We start from the raw sequence: 19,283 nt of genomic DNA, 5'->3' as shown, positions 1-19,283 counted from the left end.
GTAGTTTCAAGACAAAAGTAGTGTTAAGACATTTATTACATACAGAGCAGATATGTGAGTTCACTTGCAAGGCCAAAGCCTGAGGAGAGTTGCACTGGCCCCTTCCTCCAGCTGCACCCACCCAGCTAACCCCAGTCACTTCACACTCCTGTGGGAACAGACAAGGGACATACATCACAGTGGAGAGGTGGCAGGATGGGAGGGAGAAGCCTGCAGCTGCACGTTGCTGCAGCTTGTCGTGGCCAGATGAGTTCAGGGGCAATGCCCCTGGATCTGTGCTTCTCAGGTGGGGAAAGGGCAGTAGAGGCCAGCTGACTCTGATCAATGCCCCTGGAAGAGTAAGACCAGGGCCAGGGCAGCACCTGCCTCCACACACTTGCTTCTAACTGTGCCCATCCTGGCCAGTCCTCAGCTCTTCTGGCCTCTGCCTGGCAGCCTCTTGTTAGTTGCTCTCCAAGGGAGCAGGCCACAGCTGGCAACCCTAGGCACTTAGTACGTGTCCGGGAGCTGGGCTCCTTGGAGCCCTGTGCAGGAGGCAGGCCCTGGGAGCACACCATCCTCCATTAACCTGAGGCTGAGCCTGCATCCTAGGACTAACTCTGGGGACACCAGGGACACCCTTCTTCCTGAGGCCTGTGCCTGCCCTGGCAGCCTGAGAAATTCTACCCTTGGGACTTCTGGGATGGACAGGGCACTAGGGTCTTGCTCCTCCAAGGTGAATCTTGTGCCTAGGAAGAGCCTAGAGGACACTGGTCCATGAGGGGCTGGACAACCTTTGGGATCCCTCGGGTTAATGGGTATTTGTCATCTTTTGAAGCAGCTGCCCCAGGGAGGCTGGCCCTGAGCTTTCATGCCAGGTTCCCAGGTAAGACCCAGGCTGGGGGCCAAGGGAATTTAAGTTTGGAGATGGGGAAAAGCCCAGAGAAGGCTGGCTGAGGTCCAGGAATCTAGACAATCCTAGCCTTGCCTCTGGGCAGAGGACAGTGGCCAGGCCTGGGTCCCTCAGGGAGAGCAAGGGTTTGGGACTCAGGAACCCCTTCCTCAGGGCTGCATGCAAAGCAAGTAGACTTGGGGAAGACTCGGCAGTATGAGGCTCTTGCTCCTGCCAGGACGAAATGAGGCCTGAGTGGAGCTAGGGCCACCTGTAGGGGCTGCCCATAGCAATCTTGGTCCTGACTTGCCCTGAGGGGCCCCTGGGACTTCATTTGGGCTGGGTGTTGGCCAGGGCCAGGGCCAGGAGCTACTGGAGAGAGGGTGTCCCAGAGGCTCTCTCCTCCCTGATGGGAAAGACATCCGCTCCTGCCTCACTCCCCATAACTCGCTTTACCCCTCTCTAACAGCTGGGGGCTGGACCTCAGGCAAAAGCTGCAAGTTGAGAGGTTAAAGGGGGATGGACGAACCTGACTGCCCCAGGGAACAGGCGAGGGGGCAGGCAGGTAGGGTCCTATGTACAGTTGGCATCAGGCAGGGCAGGCTCTCACTCAGGGGTGTAGGACACCTGCCACACAATGATGTGGCTGCGCTCAGCCTTGGACAACACGGGCTTCACCTGGTTCACATCCCCGGCACCTTCCTCGGTTTCATCGTCCTCGCCGTCCCCTGGAGGATTGGCAGCCGTGAGGACTCCCACCTGCCCACACCGGGCCCTACCTCTAGTTTGTGCCTACTTACCAATTCGGAAGTCAATGTAACCTTCACCACCACTCAGCACCAGTGCATTCTTCAACTTCTGGCCTTCAGAATCTGCAGCAGGCGCAGCAGGTGCAGGGCCCTCTGATGGGCTGTCTAGCACACTGCCATTGAGAGTGGCCAGCACATTTCCTGTCACGGGCAGAGGAATCTCAGGGCTATAACCTCCTGGAAAGGTCACAGCTGTGCTACTGGAGCACAGTGGGCAAAGTGGGTTCAGATCATCTGTGTACCTGGCACAGAGACAAAGAACTTGACGGCATCGCGGTGCCCATGGAAGCAGAGCTGAGCCTGAGCCATGGAGCAGTAGGGGATGAAGCTACTGGCTGCCTTGTCACTGCTGTCGTCCCCATACACATGGATGATGCCCCCTGGGCGAGTCCCCTCCCCAGATGTTGGAGATGTCTTGTTGGCTGGGAAAACAGGGACAGAAGAATAGGACTACCTTATTTTCAGCAGGAAGCTGGAGACAGTGAGTGCTGGGAGCGTAGCAAATGCCCTAGACCACGAGGGGGCAAGTGCTGAGGGCTTACCTCGGAGCCCCAAAAGCTGGCCTCGATGCAGGACCACAGCTGGGGAGGAGAGAGAAAGGAAGGCTGAGCTTGGCCAGAAAGGTAGCTCCCCAGCCCACCTACTCTGCGAACTCTTTAGCGCAGCTGCTGCTTCCTTGATAGGTGTCCTCTAGGGTTGGGAACTTACTCTCAGTCAGGGGGATGGAGATGACAACCCCGTTGCCAGTGCCCACCCACAGACGGTTGCCTGCAATGAGGAGGGCTGTGATGCGCACGAAGGAGAAGCCCAGCTTGCCGGTACCTGAGTGGGAACAGGAAGAGGGGTCAGTGCAGCCAGTGGTGGGTCCCACGTGCTAGGCCTGGCACATCCCCTAACAGCATTTTTATTTGATTTATATTGAGGCAGGCTCTCATGTAGCCCAAGATGGCCTCCAACTTGACTATGCTTAGCTAAAGATGACCTTGAACTTCTGATCCTCCTGCTTCAACCCCCAAGTGCTGGGATTATAGGCATGTGCCCACCATGTCTGGCTCACCCAGCATCTTGCTAACATAGGGCTCAATGTCCACATCCTGCAGGTGCTGATGGGTGTGAGCATGGTAGAGTCGAAGGGTGGAATCCAAGCGAATAGAAACCCACACTCCATCACCGATCCAGGCCAGCTGTCGCACCTGGCTTTCCCGCCTTGGATGGGCATCAAATGACTTCTGTTGATTAATGGCAGCCAGTCAACAGGGGTGGGTAATGGAAAGGTAAGGGATGTGGGCTTGCTGTGATATGATGCAGGGCCCACATTAATGACACCCAGCCTGTCCCAACCTCCAATCTGGCAGAAGCCTCTCCCAACTCTGGAGGCCATTAGCAAGCACTTGCCTCAATCTGCATTGTCTTGGGCTGGATGACGTGCACCTTGTTCTTATAGCCACACCAGACTCGGTCGTCCACAACAGCCATGCAACGGATGGAGTGATGTGGGTGGCCCAGGTCCATCAGGTGGTAGTTGCTCAGGTCCCACTGGCCATCTAGAAAGAGCCCAGAACATTTGCTCAAGTCTGGCTAGGGTCTATCTCTGTTCACAGGGTTGGTGTGGAGGATCTATTGCCAGGCTCAGGATGAACCGATGGACCGATAGACCAATGGACCAATGGACCCAGGAACTCAGGAACCCAGGAATCCCTAGGCCTGCTTCTGCAAGAGCCACTACGCCTTACCCTCGCCACGATGGAAGATAGCCAGGGTCCCATCTGCAAGAGCTACCAGCACTCGGCCTTTGACATGCCTGGAATGGTAAGTCAGTGAGGTAGGCTGAGGCTGCTGGGCCCTTGGGTCCCTGACCCCACCCCTTAGTGGGGGCCACATACACCAGGCTCAGCACCGAGTCTTTTAGCTTGATGGAGTGCAGACACTTCTTCCAGTTGGCTACTGCTGAATGCACGTAGAGCCTGTAGGGCAAGGCAGGTGGGCAGAGCTTACATAGTTCATTGAGCCCTCCCACCCCACCATGTCCCGTGTCTTGTGTCTTTGGCTTTGCCTACCAGCCATTCTGGGCTCCTAGCCACATGGTGGGTGCAGCACTACTGGTGGTTGCTGAGGGCTCCCCACTGGGCTCCACCTGAGGCTGAACAACGCTGCCATCGGGCTCTGGCCCATTCTCACTGCAAGAGGAACGGCAGCTGTAGCTACAGTGTGGGTCACAGCGGCATGTGCTTGCTCCCTGCCAGCCTCCCTTCCACTCATCTGATGCAACCTACCTGACAGGCTGGGTGCTGGAGGGCGGGGTAGGTGCCAGGTCAGTGAAGACATGCTCTGTGAGGGGCCCGGGCCGAACTGTGGTTGCTTCTGGCTCACTGGGACCAGGGTCTGGAACCTCTGTGGCTTCTGTGGCTTCTTCTGTGGATTGGGATGGGTTTACTTTCCCATTGGCAGTGGTTGCCACATCCCCTGTGGAAAGAGAAGTAAGCTTGGCAAGGCAGAGAAAGAGGAATTTGGGGATAGGGAGAAGACCATCTGGGACTCACCCTGCCCTTTGTCCAGTACTGGAGTGTCTCCTCGGGAGGAACAGTTGCTTCGAGGTACGTTGCAGCGGGTAGCACACCCCACCAGAGTGATGCCAGCCAGCACACCGTCGGCACCTGAGTCTTCAGTGTTCACATCACTGTCTAAGAACATCTCCCCAGGGGGGTAGTCACTGTCGCTGGCCGCTGGGGGGAAATATAAGAACTGTCTGCTTTGCTGGCTCTGCTCTCAGTTAGCCTAGTCTCCACACACGGCAACACCTGGCCCTCTACTCTCAGGCCTAGGGTCAAGCTTATAGGTTGAAAGGAATTAACTGAGAAATAATGTTCTGCTCCATTATACAAAAGATCCAGAACTCCAAGGAGTAGAGGCCATCTCAGCAAATAGGTAAGGTTTCAAAGCAAAGACCTGTGGAGCCCTCAGCACTATCCTGGGGCTGGGCTAAGGGGTCGTGGGGCTGCTGCTAAGGGGTGAAGCTAGGACCTTCGCCTGTACCCTGGACAGCTTCCTCCTAGAACATGGAGAAAGATGACTTGACATACTCTCTATGCACATTCCTGGGTCTCTAATTCCTATTTACTCAGTATCCCAGTCCTACCTGGCTGAAAAGGAAGAGCCACTGCCTCAAGCACCAGCTTTGAAGGGCAGTCCATAGGCAGCAAGTGCCTGCTGTTAGAGAGCACCTGGCAATGGGAGCCCCAACTCACCAGGGATGCTGGAGATACACAGGACGTGGGCATTGCAGACTGTGAATTGATCCACAACAGTGCCTGGTTGGTTGGCATCAATGATCACCACTTTACTGGTGGTCAGGGTGCTGGTGAGTATCCATACCCGACTGGAGGTAGCATCTGCCTCAGAGACCTCCTTTGCCTGTTCCAGAACACATCGGAGGGAGATCAAAGCTGGTGCCTGAACTTGGTGTTAAGTCAGGGATCTCTGGGACTTCCTACGATCTAGCCTTGAATATGGAAATCAATGGATGCAGTTATCTTCCCCTACAGACTACAGAACTGTATCTTGATGGTTCATTCCCAAGAAGCTATGAACTTGGAGAGGCTACTCTTGTGGGCCCTAAGTTAAGCTGTGGCTGTGCTCTAGCTTCACAGCAAATCACCGGGCCTCTCCTGTGAGCAGGAGATACCTACTTCTCTGTATGACACAAGATATGCCTGGCTCTCCCAAGCCTGACCTCTGTTGACCAAGGGCAGCAGACAGTCCTACTGCTCCATAAGCCGAAAGGCAACCTGGACTACAGGAGAGGCAACAACAGTATCTTGGATGCTGGTAGCACCTGCTTCCTCACCCAGACTTGTCACCAAGGTATGTGGTCACTTTCAGCCAGAACCTACAGGGAACTATCTAGAGACTTTATGTAGAATAAAACCACATTCTTAACCAACATACTGACCTTCTTCTTCTCAGGTGATGGGTGGCTGCTCTTGGGCTCCCCTTCTACTTCCCGGTCACAAGTCAGAGGGTCTCTCCCTGGTGTGGGCTTGGCTCCATTGCTAGAGTCCTCTTCATTCGGTTTCCACCCACTCAGGTTGACACCAGCAGCACACCAAAGCTGCAAGGGCAGGGCTGTGGGTCCAGGCATACCGGCTCCTCGGCTGGCCCCTCAGGGGCTCTAGCAATGGAGACTACCCTTTGCCCAGGGTCCTCAGTGCTCACCTTCATTGTGGGGTCCTTCTCCACCAGAGGGCGGCAATACACAGGGACAGGCACATTTTTCATCCGGTTGTCTTCCTGGCCTCCATTGGGGCTCAGCTGCAACAGAGCAGGAGGTACTGTAGTATGCAGCCAAGGGAGACACATTGGTCTGTAGAAGGCTGAGTCAGCTGCCCATTGGCGTCTGGTGGACAATGCATTGGGTCTGGCTCTCCTGCCTTCTGTGCTAGTTAGATTCTGTCAACTTAACACAAGCTAGAATCACCAGGGAAAAGGGAACATCAGACCCCATCAGATTGGTTGGTAGGCATGTATATAGGAGGTGCCACCCTGGGCAGGTGGTCCTGAGCTGTATAAGAAAACAAATTGAGTATGCAATGGAAAACAAGCCAGTAAACGTTCCTCCGTGATTTCTGCTTCAGTTTTCCTTGATGATGGAAGTATAAGTCAAATAAACCCATTCTTCACCCAAGCTGGTCTGGACAGTATTTTATCATAGCAAAAGAAAGCAAACTAGAATACTCTCAGAGTTACAGATCCACCAATGTCAGGTAGGAGGGGGTACCCTCCTGGCTTCTCACGTACATTGTGCCTCCTGGTACCGCACCACCATTGTGCTGGGCCTTGGTGATGCCACCCCCACAACACCCTCTGGACAAGACCCTTTGCCCCAAGTACCTGCTTGTACTTGGCAGGCAGGCTCCAACCACAGGCCTGCAGCCTCCCATCATCATTGCGCACGTGTTCTCGAACCTGGCGATACTGCTCCCGCTTCTGCTCCCGCCGGGCAGAAGAGGTGCAGTCACTGGGTGAGAAGAAAAATGTGAGCAGTCTGTGTGAGGCTGGGGCACCCACAGTCCCACTGATCTTCCTGGTAGTGTGCCATGTCTCAGAGCCCACCTGAATCTGTCTTTGCCTTTCCTGGGATAGGGGGTACTCATCTGACATACAGTAACTTCCCCCACTATGGGGTGTGACCCTGGGCTTAAGAGGTCATTTCCAACTGTTTCTGGGGCCTGTTTTCTGCTGGGCACTGAGGTTCAGATGGCAGTGTAACCTAGGTGAGATTACCAGTGGTTACTCACGAAGGTGGCCTGCTACAGCTCCTTGTGACAGCAAGATGCACAACCAAGTGTCAGCGGCAGTATTCAGACCCTAAGGCTACAAAGAGGAGGCAGGGGTACTGTGGGACCCAGCACAGTCTTCAGAGACTAAGTGAATGGTCCCTAAGAACTGCAGTTCCTGCCAAAAGGGATTCAGACAGTACCTGAGCACTAGTTCTTGCTGGGGGTAGTGGGCCTAGATAGAAGCTGTCCTCTTCCCTGCCTGTTCCACAGTCAGCCAACTAAAGCTCTGCTCTCCAACTTCAAGAATGGAGTGGAATGGGCTTAGGACACCTGGCCCTCTCCCTTAGTAGGCTGAAGACGCAGGGGGCTGAGGACACCCACTCGTCAGGGAAGAACTCCAGGGGTCGGCTGCCAGCTGAGATCTGGCACATGGCATGGCTGCGACGCTGGCTGAAGCCGGCTGCGGTGGGTGACTTGTAGTGAATGTTCACAGATGGGTAGGACCGTTTGGCCGGAGGAGGGCTGGATGAGGAGCTGAAGAGGCGGCTGAAGCTGCCATGGAGACACAGAGAGTTGAGCCATGTGTGGAGTAACGGCAGGCCAACAGAAGCCTCTCCCTCCCTAGAGCACCATACTCACAACTGCCAGATAGTGGACTTCTTCTTTTCCTGGACAGATGGGTGTTCCCTAGATGCTCTGTAAGGAAGGGTAAAGGAGGAGCTGAACCAGCTGACTCTGGGGCCCTCCAGACTGTTCCAACCCTCTAGGGAAAGGGAATGTGTTGGAGAGCAGCCAACCCCATAGCCTGCTATAATTCTACAACTCCAGCTCAGGAACCATAGATCCAACCAGAGCCATGAATGGGTTCAAGAACTGTCAGAGGAAATGCAGGGGGCACACCTAATCATTTCAGTCCACCGCACGGCCTCCTGCAGCTCCATCAGCCGCTCCTTGTACTGGTTTCGTTCCATGAGCACTCGGGCCATCTCCACCCTTGTGAAGCGTCGGCGCTGGGCCATGGGGATTTTGTCCTGCAAAGGGGAGAACATGGTTCCACCAATGAGGGACAGCAGGACAGTCAAGCGTATATGGCTTCCTTCTGAGATGTCTACCACCTAGACGGGGGTACAGTTAGGAAGATCTAAGTGGGGACAAGTGATGGTGGGGTGACAAGGGCATGGGGAGAGGGTCAGGGCGGCCTGAATGGGGTCTGCTACTCTTCTCCCGAAGTTGCACCCTGAGCTTAAGCAGGATGAACTTGAGGGAGTTGGGAGAAAGTGCACAGGAGGCAGGTCTTCCATGTACATGGCCCCACCCACTCGGAATCTGCTTTGGTCAGTGTAATAAAGAGGGCCGAGGTCTGAACTAGCCACTCTTTCATATTCAAATGTCCACAACCCACGTTCTCAGCCTCTCCTAGATTATCCTAAAATAAAAAACTCTATAGCAGGGGGACAGAGCATCACATGCCCCAAATGACTGAGCAGATAAATGACTGTTCTGTTATAAGGAACCCAGCCTGTTCTCCTAAAGGTGTTGTGATACAGGAGGGCAAACTATGATAGCCCGGACCTAATTTGGGGAGGGGGAGGAGGTGCAGGCTCAGAGCTTGGTTGCACTCTGCAGATGCTTACTATGTATCTGCAGCCTCTTTGGTAACAGAAAAAAAACGGTTGGGACTGCAGAAAACATCAATGGGAAAGGGTAAAAAGGCAGCCCTGCCTCACTCTAGGGAGGGTCTGATGTCATCAAGTCACTCAACGGATTAGGAAGACATGAATTGGGTTCAGAGGTCACAAGTGAGAAGTTAGGAGGGCCCAGAAGAACCAGCAAGATTAGGAAGCACTGTCATTCCCAGCCCACCCGTGCCCACAGGTTAATAGTGGATATACCAATTCTGTACAGAGATAGCTGCTTACATCCTCCACCTCTTCTCTGGGCTCACGGCGCGCGATTACTGCCTCTGACTTGACTCTATAGGATGTGGGAAGAAGCAGGCAGGATAAGAGCTCTGCCGAATGTGCTCCACAGCCCAGACGTTTGGCTGCTCTAACCAAAAGGGGGTGATCCAAGCCCAAGAGGGAGTAAATCAAGGTATCCTGGTGGCCAGGCAAGTCCAGAGCAGGTAATTCCCACAGGCCCTCCCTACACTGTCCTTCCCATCTCGGAGGGGCTAGAACCAGGGTGCAGGATTTACAAAGACAATGTGGATTTGACCTTGGCTGATGAGAGGGCTGTGGAGCAGAGGTGTGGGTGCCTGATCAGCCCCTCATGCCTGAAGAATAGGGTGAGAGCTGTAGCTAAGGATGGCACCACCATTCCCAGAAGGGTACATGAAGCAGAACTCTGTACCTGGTGAGGGCACAGAGGACTTGAGAGGAGACAAGGGGGTACACAGACCATGGACCTACCTAGTGGCTGGACCTTGAGCAGAGAGCACACAAAGTTACTAGGGTAGCAGGGGCTCTGAGATCTCAGAAGTGGAGGCTGCCTTTATTAAGGACATAGAGAGGTGGCAGTTTGGAAACCTAAGTCTCTGGTGTTCTCACCGTTTCAGCTCTTCTTCAAGCTCTTTGATTCTGTTTTCCAGCTTGACTTTGGCTTGTTTGGCAGCTTCCAGCTCACCCTTCAGCACCTCCTGCTCTCCTGACAGTTGGTCAACCTTGGCAATGAGATCATTCTTCACCACATTCAAAGCATTTCTTTAAAGGGCAGAGAGATGAGGGCTTAATGAGAGCACACGTGCACACTTTTGTGACAAGGACTTCTATATGTTTTATTTTGAGACAGAACCTTGCTATGTAGCTCAGGCTAGCTTCAAACTCATACTCTTCCTGTGTCTGCCTCTGGAATATCAGGAGTATAGGCCTTTGACACATCCTAGCAGGTACATCCTGATCTAGAATGGGAATATCTGTTTAACCCAGGCACTGAATGGAGCAGTCACCCTCACTAAAGGCTCCTTACAGTAATCTTTCTCAAGGAACCACTCAAGAGTCCTATGGATTGTTCTCACTAGAGGCGATGCTAACAGTCACGTTTCAGGGGCCATCCAGGCCTGGGTTGGACCCGGCTGGTATAGAAGATTCTTACTTTGTCTCCAGAAGCTGTGAGTTCTCCAGCAGCAGGTTCCCCACTTCTTTGCCCATCCCTGAAATGAAAGGTGGTGAGGTTTCCCTTGAGCCTCCCCAAGCGGATTTTGTTCCAGTGCACCTGCCTCTGCCCCAGACAACAACTGTCCTGGCCCTGGGCCTTCAGGTGGACAGGGATGAGGGCTTGACATTCCAACCTGCAGGGTAGCTGGGTTGCAAAAGGAGGGGCAATCAGACCTGGAGAGATCCCTGGCCTCTTCTATAGCCAGTACAAAGCCCTGCTTTTCCCTGAGTTCACATGGAGCTAGATATTCCTTCTAGCCAGCTCCCAGGAGAAATTCACTCTCGTAGCAGGCCCTGGAGTGGTCCCTGTGATGCCACTTCATTCCCTGCCTTAGCTATGCCCCTACTCCAGATCTACGGTTTACCCACAATGAACCAAGGCCTTTCAATGCCACCCACTGGTAAATAAATGTTGGCATTGTGACAAAGGACAGAGCTGACAGCACAGTACTCAGAGAGAACCTTTGCCCCAAGGATGACGGCTTACTGCAGTTGCAGGCCACCATGAGGTTACATGTAGGTCTGGTAGGCCCTGGCCCTTAGCAGTGGGGTCAGGAAACATGGTGAGGGAGTGAATGTGAGAACAGGACCTTTTTGTGGGAAACTGACCCAGCCCTTCTGCCAGAGATTGAGTTCTCTGAATATATATCCCAAAGAACAAATTTAATCCTCAGGTTAGCCTTTCCCCATATTGTCTGAAACAGCAAGGGCACAGTGAAGTGCTGGAGATAGGTCAACCTGATGTCCATTCTGACCTCCTTTGCTTCAAACCAGGGCCTGTTTTCCCCTGGCAGCCTAAGAGAGCACACCAGGCGCAAGGTCTGTCCTGGGCCTATGGAGCCTCTCAGAGACTGACAGTGGTTTATCCATGGTGACCAGCAGCTTGGAGGGAGGGCCACCTCCCACCCCAGCTCAAACAGAATGGAAAGATGGCCCCTCACCCCAGGCCTGAGGCCCCTGGAGCCCTGAAGCCCCACTCACTGCCATTGCCCACCATGGAGAACAAAGCAAATGGCTCATGAAGCATGAGAAGATGTTGGATAGAGAGAGGAGGCCAGAAAGAGGAAAAACAGACACTTAAGCAGGGCCTTGGCCTTACCAAAAAAATCATCGCGCACTACGGGAGCATCCCAGTCCCACAGGAGACGGGCAACAGGGCGGGAGGAGGGAGAGAAAAGAAGCGCGTTAAGCCTATGTAGACAGCAAGGTGGGAGGTGTTAGGGGCCACTTCTGGCTGGGTTAGAGTTGGCAGCAGAGGGAACAAGAGGGCAGGAGGCTTGGATGAAGCCAGGGACTCCTGTGGAACTTTACCTGTGGGCAATAGAGCAGACAGCCAGAGGAAATCACACAATAAGGAGCTGTGCCCAGGGGCTTGGCTGCCATTGAACACACTAAAGGGCCACAATTACAGGGGTATGTGGGCCTCAGGGACTCTTGTGCACAGCAGTTCAGCCTGGCTACCCAGGTGGACTGTACTTGACAGGGGCCTCATGGCACCCTAACTCCTGGGGTGTACTGTCTTATGTTCCTAGTGGCTCTGTAGATCCCTCAGAAATGGCCCTAAGCCCTTCAGGCCTTTTCTGGCTTGAAGATGGGCTCATATATTAAGTCTGTCTGTAGTCAGTGGAGCAATCCATTTGGGCATTTGGGGCAGTAGCAGGCTGGGAGCAAAGCGCATGGCTACAGGGGCTAAGTGTCCTGGAGCAGCCAGACAGAAATAAGAGGTCAGTGTGCACAGCCCTTGGTGATAGTCAGCGGCAGGGGAGAGTCCCACGTGTATGCCCCACCCCCTGCTCCAGCTGCTCTCCACAATGGAAAGAGGGGAACCACACGGAGACAGATGGGAGAGATACACACCTGAGAACTCCCCTGGGCCACGTCCAGTGAAGCAGAGAGACAGGGAAGGAAGCAACAAAGATCAATTGGTAACTAGAACCAACAAATAAAAAAAAGCAACAATGATTCAGCCATTCCTATGTTGATGGGTATGAAAAACAAAACACCTCAGCAGGTCAACACATCGCATGGATACAGAAACTCTAAAGAGAGAGACCAAAGTGGACATCCCTCCCTCTCCAAGGGACCTAGAATAACCCAGTTCTTGTTCATCTCTGCCAGAAATCTGTAGCCTACCCAGCAGTAGGCTAGAACCCAGCAGACCTCAACAATTAATGGCCTGTAGAGAGAAGGATGTGTGTGGTGAGCAAAGGATACCAAGGAAGCCCTCCAGAGGGAACAGGCCATGCTACCGGTGCACATAAGGAGGCCCTGACATATCACAGATATGCACCTGGAGCTGAATTCAGGGGTCTCCTGTTCAGCCCAGTACTTACAGGAGTAGAGAGAGGGAGAACATAACCTTGAGTGAGGGACAAGAAGAGGATAAGGGAGAAATTACCTTACTGTGAAGAGAAAATAAACCAAAGAGTAGTGGGGGGCTAGAGAGCATGGAGTGGTTTGAACAGACCTCACTGGGTACAGCCTACTTCAGTACCGACTGCTAGGAAAAAAATGGGACTAAAGTAGGGAAACACTTATTTTTCCCCAATAAATTTAAGGAAAAAATTCTGTTCTGCTTGTGTACTTCTCAGGGGAGAAAAGGAGCATGAAAACCCACTTGATTTAAAGAACAAAACAATGTTTGCCACAGAAATCTAATAAAGTAGAGTACCAGTTCAGAAGGGGCATCCCTTTCCTCACCCCCTCTAGACAAGCATCCCACACTATCCATTCTCCCAGGCAGGTAGTGTGGTATCAGGGACTCTAAGCACGTTGGGTGTTTTGCATCACTGCTCATCACTATCTTCCCCTGTCATACAAAAGGCATTCATTATTCTGCACGACCATCCAGGACACACTGCTACACATCACCAGAGAACTGTGGCCCATCTACCTGTTGTTCCACTGGTTTACACCTCTTTCGGCCCTCCATACAGAGAGCAAGGAAGCACCAGCTCCCTGCCAATGCTCTACAAGTCTCTTGATTAATTTTTACTTTCATTTTTCATTAATCCTGAAGCTGAGTTGTTTTTATACCACCTGCACTTTTCTAATTTATCCTTCGCTAATTTTCTATTGTATTTGATTTGCTTCAATGGCAAACACACACACACACACAGACTTCCTTGTCCTACTTTTTTTTCTGAGTGCTGGAGATAAAACTGGCTCTTGCTAAGCATATGTCCACTGAATGGCACCCTAAATATACACACATACTCTTATCACAGTCACACATGTTGATATTTTCTTTGTTGGTTTTGGTAATGTACAGACCCGGCTTATGGAAATACTCTCCAATATCCTTTCTTAGCTTTACTGCCCTTGTATTTTTGTTTAAATATCTGATCAACCTAGAATTAATTTGTTTCATGGTGTAAGATCAGACAACCATTTTATTACCATACGGAGTGGAGTTCACGTCAGTCCAAACAGCTCTGACCCCATTCTCTTACACAAGTTTGTCTACTTCTCTAGGATAGCTGCTTCTAGACATCTAGGACTGGTTACTACATGGGCAGTCTGCTATAGAAGGAGTCTAACCACTGTATACCAGAATGACATAGGTTGGGTCTGCATGTCACAATTCAGATTCCTCTAAGTGATGCAGGGGAATTGCTTGGCTTCTCTGAGTATCAGTTTCCTTATTTGTACATGGAAACACAATCCCCTTATGGTGCATGGTGTGAAGTTCCCAGGAGACAGTGCAGGCAGAAATTGGCATGATACTTCCTACTCCTGAAACATCCATTCTGTAATGTGTTTTCCTCGGCATTTCTGAGGCCTTGCGTGTGTGCACGTAGGGAGCTTTAAACAGTAACTGGCGTGTTATAGTTTAATTTGCAGCTTTCTTTTTTTTATCTGAGCTTCTTAAAATAGTGCATGTTACAACTTACGTTGAATAGATATAGTGTGTGCCAGGCAGATACCTTTTACTATCTTTGCTGCTGATACATGGAGCTGAAAGCCAGGACTCCTGAGCAAAGAGTTCATCACTGTTATCCCAGCTGATGATCCAAAGCAGCGTTTACCTAGTGACTTAAGGCTGTGTTTGTGAGAAGATAGCATCTCTCCCTCTCCTGCCTTCGAGATGCTCAGAGAGCTGAGGAGATGTGTCTCTAGAGCCGCATCCGTTGCTCAGGTATGCTTACTCACTGTATCCTGCCATCTGTGCCAGACCAATCTTTAAAACCACACGAGCGGCCGTGGCTACAAGCCAGAAGGGCCCCTGGGTAGATATCTAAGTAGATGAGACAGACCTCAGCACATTCCTCCAGAACTTGGTCACCATAGTAAGTTATTTGGCCCTGTACTCACAGACTGTAGAGTAGTGAGTACTGCCTGAGCTCCTTATGACCCATCTGACTTCCACATTCCCACATAAAAAGGATCTAAAACATACTACCAAGAGTGGGTCTCATGCCAACCTTATCTCAGGGTGGCCACTGTCCCACAGAAATGACAGCAGAGTGAGAGATGTACGGCAACACACAGGGAAGGATATGTCTTTGTTGCAGCAGAACAGGACTCTGATGCCCACTTCCCCAGAACAAATACCATCACCCTGACTGTGTGGCCACAGTGCCAGCTACATAAGCTCATAACCTGGCCACAGGTACTTCAAAGACTATTCCCTGTGCCCCATGTATCTGAACTTCCACCCTTCACTACCTGACTGTGAAGTGGCAGCCCTAGCCAGAGCTGCTGCTCCCTGTGGAGCACTGAGAAGCAGCAGCAGCAAGGTCCTATTCTGCTTAGAAGTGGATGTGGAGGCCTATGTGAGAAGCCTGTCCCTTTCCCCAGCACAGAAGGGTGGCTCTGGAGCCATCCAGGAGTGGCTGCTATGGGTGTGTGCTGCAACTGCAGCCCAACATCTCGAGCCTTTCCCAGCGTGTGACCCTGCTCCTAGCACTCAGCTGCCTACAAGACATCAGGGGACCAAATGCCAGCAGTGTAACTCTGGATAAATTTAAAACTATAAACTGGAGACTTTAGGGGACATTCATAGAATGAAAAATTTACCTTAGTAAGATTATGAAATAAAAGTCCTCAACCCAAAGGAGAAAAAAAAAAAACAAAACAACTTTCCCTTCATCATAAATTAAAAAACAAAACAAAAAAAAATCAACAGAGCCCAAGTGTCAAAGAGTCTTAGGTGATAGGCTGTGTTTACCTAGGAGGTCAGCTCCCTCATCCACATCCCCGATGACCTCAGACCCTGCTGTAGATAGTTCATGATACAGGGAGTCAGTGTTGATGCCAAAAGCTTTGTTTACGATTCCCTGGGTCGGGCTGTTGGGATACATACAGAAAGAACAGTTAGGAACAGCACTGCCGTACCACCTGACAGCAACCCTGTCTACTAAACCCAGATACTAAAAGCCTATGGTGCAACCTTAGGAAGCGGGGCTTGGTGGGAGGAAAGGAGATTACAGAGGGTACGCATTTCAAAGTACTAGGAGGACCTTAGCCCTTCTTCCACGTCATAGGCTCCTCTCACCACATGCTTCCTTCATCAATACTGTGTTACCACAGGCCCGAAGGCTAAAGCCCTGAAACTTTTGAAGCTGTGAGTCAAAATCAATCTTTTTTTCCGGGAAAGGGTTCCTCTGTGGAGCAGCCCTGCCTGTCCTGAACTCACTGTTTTGTCACAGGGATAGGAAGCTGACAGCATACCTGTTCAATGACAACCCTGCACTGTGGGTACAGACATGACTGGGATGTGATGATCATACCTCATCCCCACCCCCAAAGGCACACTGAATCCCTCATCCAGGGCCTGGTTGAGTGAGCACCTGCTTCCTGTGCGGTCCAGACGGGTTTCCGGACACACATCCAGCTCTGGGGTGGAGTCGATAATGTCCTGAACATCAGACCACTCATCACTGCTACCCATACCTAGTGCAGAACATAAGAAATCTGGTGTCAGGGGACAGCCTGAAACTTCTGCCCTATTCATAAAGGCTACCTAGGTCTGCATCTATAGAATTCACACTAGTTTCCACTAGACAGGACTGTCAAAAAAGGGTTCTCCTCATACTGGCCAGGTGGATGAAGATTCCAGTACTATGGGAGTCTATGGAAGGCGGCCCAGAACAAAGAGACATGCACTGTTGAGGGTAGACCCCACTCCCTGCCCTGTGTGACAGCATTTAGAAACTGGGTCTTCTTTTGTTTTGTTTTCCCAGACAGGGTTTCTCTGTGTAGCCCTGGCCATCCTTGAACTCAAGAGATTCACCTGCCTCTCCTGAGTGCCGGGATCAAAGGAGTGCACCACCACCGCCAAGTAGAAACTGGGTCTTTTAATATTTATTTATTTAATTTTATTTTTGAGACAGAGTCTCATGTACCCTAAGCTGATTTTGAACTCCTGATCCTCCTACCTTCGCCTCCCAAGAGCTGGGATTACAGGTGTGGACCACCATGCTCAGCCTGAAGGCTGGTCTTAAAGGAAGTGATCAAAGTTAAAGGAGGCCATATGGCTCACCTCACTCAACTGGGGTCCCTACAAGATCAAAGCACAGACCTCATGAGGACACAGGGAGGTGGCTCTTTGTAGGGAAGCCAAGGAAGAAGGACCTCTGGAGAGACTATGCCTGCCTGTGTCTTCCTGGTCATCCTACTTCTAACTTCTAGAACAGCTATTTCAACTGTCTACCTGTGGTACTTGTTATAGAGGCCTTAGGTATTATATTTCTTCAAGCTAAAACCCAAAGAGGAAGAAACTCCTCCCAGGTGTGGGCAAAGAAGGCAGTGAGCAGCAGGTATGTGACCTTCCTCCAGGGATGGGATGTCTGGTGGCCCACTCAACAGGCAGTGCACTGGACTACATACCGATGCTGACATTCCGCATCTCCTGGGTCACCTGGACCTCCATGTTACGGCTGTTGCGCTTCTCTCGGGCCCGCTTGTTGTTCTTTGTGACACTGCCATAGTCCCCCAGGGGCTGTAGGCTCTCATTGAGTGGTGTGACTGCTGCTGAGGGCACGGAGGACGTGGGTGTGTTGGATTTGGTACCTGTGGTACTGGGTGTTGCAGCTGCTGAGGACTGGCCTGACTCAGACATCTCATCATTTGGACACTAGAGCCAAACAGAGGAAGGAGGAAGAACATCACAGTAGGCCATGGTGCTATGGATAAGGTGGCTGCTGAGACCCCACGGCTCTGCTTCTCTGTTACATGGCTACAACCAAACAACACTGTGCCCACCTGCAGAGGCAGGGGTCTCCTTTTGACCTAGTTACTCCTGAACGATTGATGCTCACCCACAGCTGCCTCAATTTTCCAGAAGCAGCCACAACCTCACAGGATAGAACTTTCAGCTGACACCTGCCATAGGACAGCCCAGCACAATCATAAGTGATGATGTGACGCTACACAGAGGACACGGTGGAAGACAGAGTGGGTGACCTTTGCAGTTGTGTGCTCGTCAGAAACCAATGGCTAACTAGCATAGGGCAAAAGGCTCTACCTAGGGATAAGAAAGTTGCTACCTGGCACTGGGTGGCCAGGTTGTGCTGTACACTAAGGTACTTCACTACTACGGCCTACTACTACTTCTAGGACAGGAATGTTCAGCCCTGGCTGAGGACAGTGGTAGAGAGGGCCACACTGTTTCTCTGACTCTGTGGCTGGGACTTCCACTAAGTAGATCATGAGTGCTTCTCTCACACATCAGCTGAACCCAAGTTTAGCCTTGAGCAGCAATGCTGTTCTAGAGGAAACTTAGGCTCTAACAGAAGCCAGCTGCTAACCTTACAAATCTTATGAGGGGAAAAAAAGACACTTAACTCAAGTGCAAAGGCACTTCAACCGAAACAAAAAACAAACTTTTCTTATGCTGATAAAAAATACTACACAGTTTCAATAAAAATTGTCCCCAAACATTCCTCTATTAACTAATATGGATGAATGTATATGTCATGGGGCTGAGTAGGTGCCCTGGTCATTCCAGGAAGCAGCTGGCCTTCAGATCTCTTCGTTTCTCTGTTGGGAAGGCCAAGGATGATGACTAAACATCTCAGGAATGCACTGTACTGGGTTCTAGAGCCTTGTCTTCCAGAGAGAGGGCATGTCTTCAGAAGAGTGTTCTGCTGAGGAGATGTTCACCAGTGTGTAGTGAGGAAAGGGAATTATATATATAGCTCCGTACAGAGCTGGGTAAATGCAGAGGTATGAACTAACCAGTGTACACCTGGGTCTCATAGGTCAGAGCTGGTTCTGTGGGTGCCTTTGCTCAACTCACTAGGTCACTGCCAGGCCCTAGCATGAGTCTCTCAGTACTGGATACAGTCATGTCTTCAAAGGACAAGGTTCTGGCTTTATCTACCAAGCTGCTTTATTTCTATACAAGCAATTGTGTAGGGATGCTTGGCAAAGGACTGCTCTCTTGTCAGAGTTCATTGGCGCTCCCAGCATCAAGTTAGTGAAGGCCACGGATGCTGCTCTGTATCCTACAAGGGCCAGGATGGACCACAGCCAAACACAATTCAGTCCTAGCAAGCAATGCTGAGGCGAGGACAATAACACCAGCATGTAGTCTAGTCACTTTGGAAATGGCTTTGTAACAAAATTCTAGATCTGTATGTGGATCCAGCTTTTGCCCAATAAGTTAAGGGAGAAACATTTTTCTTCTTTACATCCTTGTGAGTGCCAAAAGACGTGAGCATGGTTCACATGGAGCCTTTGAGATGTAGCTCTCAAAAGATTTGTGCCTGTCCCTCTTCAGAGTCATCCAGGTGCCTTCCAGATGTAGACCTCTGCTGCTACCACCAAATAAAGGGCAAAAAACAAACTCCAAGCAGGCCAGGAAGAAGCTAGGGGTATGAGTCCCACTCATGTCCAGACCTCCTTCCTCAACATCCATTTCTGCCTACTGTAAAATGGGGGCATCTTGCCCTTGGGCTATGCCTCCCCAGTGCCCCCACTCTGTTATCCTACAGGGCCACACTTACCCAGGGGATAAACCACCCTGGCCACCACTTACCTAGGGCAAACCTCTCAACCTCCTAAACATCAACGGGGAGCAGTGACCTCCAAATGTATTGCAAAGAACCCACACTCTTAGCGGTCATTCCTCACCATGAGTAGCCACAACTGTTTGGTTAAAACACTACAGTATATAAAAACAAAAAACAAAACAAAAAACAAACAAAAATTAAGAAATTAGAAAAAC

The 19,283-nt window shown here is 51.2% G+C and overlaps 1 protein-coding gene and 1 long non-coding RNA gene across 24 annotated transcripts in view; one reads left to right on the top strand and one right to left on the bottom strand.

Moving 5' to 3' along the window:
• Window position 1: 1 nt before the first annotated feature.
• Window positions 2–19,283, bottom strand: part of Mapk8ip3 (mitogen-activated protein kinase 8 interacting protein 3) — a 41,160-nt gene continuing 21,878 nt past the window's right edge. For 8 of the 23 annotated variants that reach the window (XM_028854633.1, XM_028854632.2, XM_028854645.2 and 5 more), the window contains 27 exons: window positions 16,943–17,189; window positions 15,904–16,006; window positions 15,282–15,400; window positions 11,969–11,980; window positions 11,211–11,228; window positions 10,050–10,107; window positions 9,506–9,658; window positions 8,849–8,930; window positions 7,857–7,987; window positions 7,596–7,652; window positions 7,338–7,508; window positions 6,568–6,694; window positions 5,893–5,988; window positions 5,630–5,788; window positions 4,926–5,091; window positions 4,221–4,403; window positions 3,954–4,143; window positions 3,738–3,875; window positions 3,564–3,644; window positions 3,414–3,481; window positions 3,076–3,224; window positions 2,738–2,909; window positions 2,389–2,502; window positions 2,223–2,261; window positions 1,923–2,102; window positions 1,672–1,821; window positions 19–1,599 (listed from right to left, as the gene is read on the bottom strand). In XM_028854633.1, the coding sequence (XP_028710466.1) occupies window positions 1,478–1,599; window positions 1,672–1,821; window positions 1,923–2,102; window positions 2,223–2,261; window positions 2,389–2,502; window positions 2,738–2,909; window positions 3,076–3,224; window positions 3,414–3,481; window positions 3,564–3,644; window positions 3,738–3,875; window positions 3,954–4,143; window positions 4,221–4,403; window positions 4,926–5,091; window positions 5,630–5,788; window positions 5,893–5,988; window positions 6,568–6,694; window positions 7,338–7,508; window positions 7,596–7,652; window positions 7,857–7,987; window positions 8,849–8,930; window positions 9,506–9,658; window positions 10,050–10,107; window positions 11,211–11,228; window positions 11,969–11,980; window positions 15,282–15,400; window positions 15,904–16,006; window positions 16,943–17,189 (3,285 nt within the window). In that variant the 3' untranslated portion in view covers window positions 19–1,477. Of the gene's footprint in view, window positions 1,600–1,671; window positions 1,822–1,922; window positions 2,103–2,222; window positions 2,262–2,388; window positions 2,503–2,737; window positions 2,910–3,075; window positions 3,225–3,413; window positions 3,482–3,563; window positions 3,645–3,737; window positions 3,876–3,953; window positions 4,144–4,220; window positions 4,404–4,925; window positions 5,092–5,629; window positions 5,789–5,892; window positions 5,989–6,567; window positions 6,695–7,337; window positions 7,509–7,595; window positions 7,653–7,856; window positions 7,988–8,848; window positions 8,931–9,505; window positions 9,659–10,049; window positions 10,108–11,210; window positions 11,229–11,968; window positions 11,981–15,281; window positions 15,401–15,903; window positions 16,007–16,942; window positions 17,190–19,094; window positions 19,184–19,283 lie in introns of those variants that run through there. The other 15 variants (XM_028854634.2, XM_028854647.2, XM_028854651.2 and 12 more) reach the window with 9 other exon arrangements.
• Window positions 2,863–5,620, top strand: LOC119086932. The gene is made up of 2 exons (XR_005090332.1): window positions 2,863–2,954; window positions 3,282–5,620. It is a non-coding gene; the product is annotated as an uncharacterized LOC119086932 (long non-coding RNA).

Source organism: Peromyscus leucopus, chromosome 8b (genome assembly GCF_004664715.2).
Source record: "Peromyscus leucopus breed LL Stock chromosome 8b, UCI_PerLeu_2.1, whole genome shotgun sequence".
NCBI classification, from domain to species: domain Eukaryota; kingdom Metazoa; phylum Chordata; class Mammalia; order Rodentia; family Cricetidae; genus Peromyscus; species Peromyscus leucopus.
Note: the sequence above shows the minus strand (reverse complement) of the source record. Positions and strands in the feature narration are given on the sequence as shown.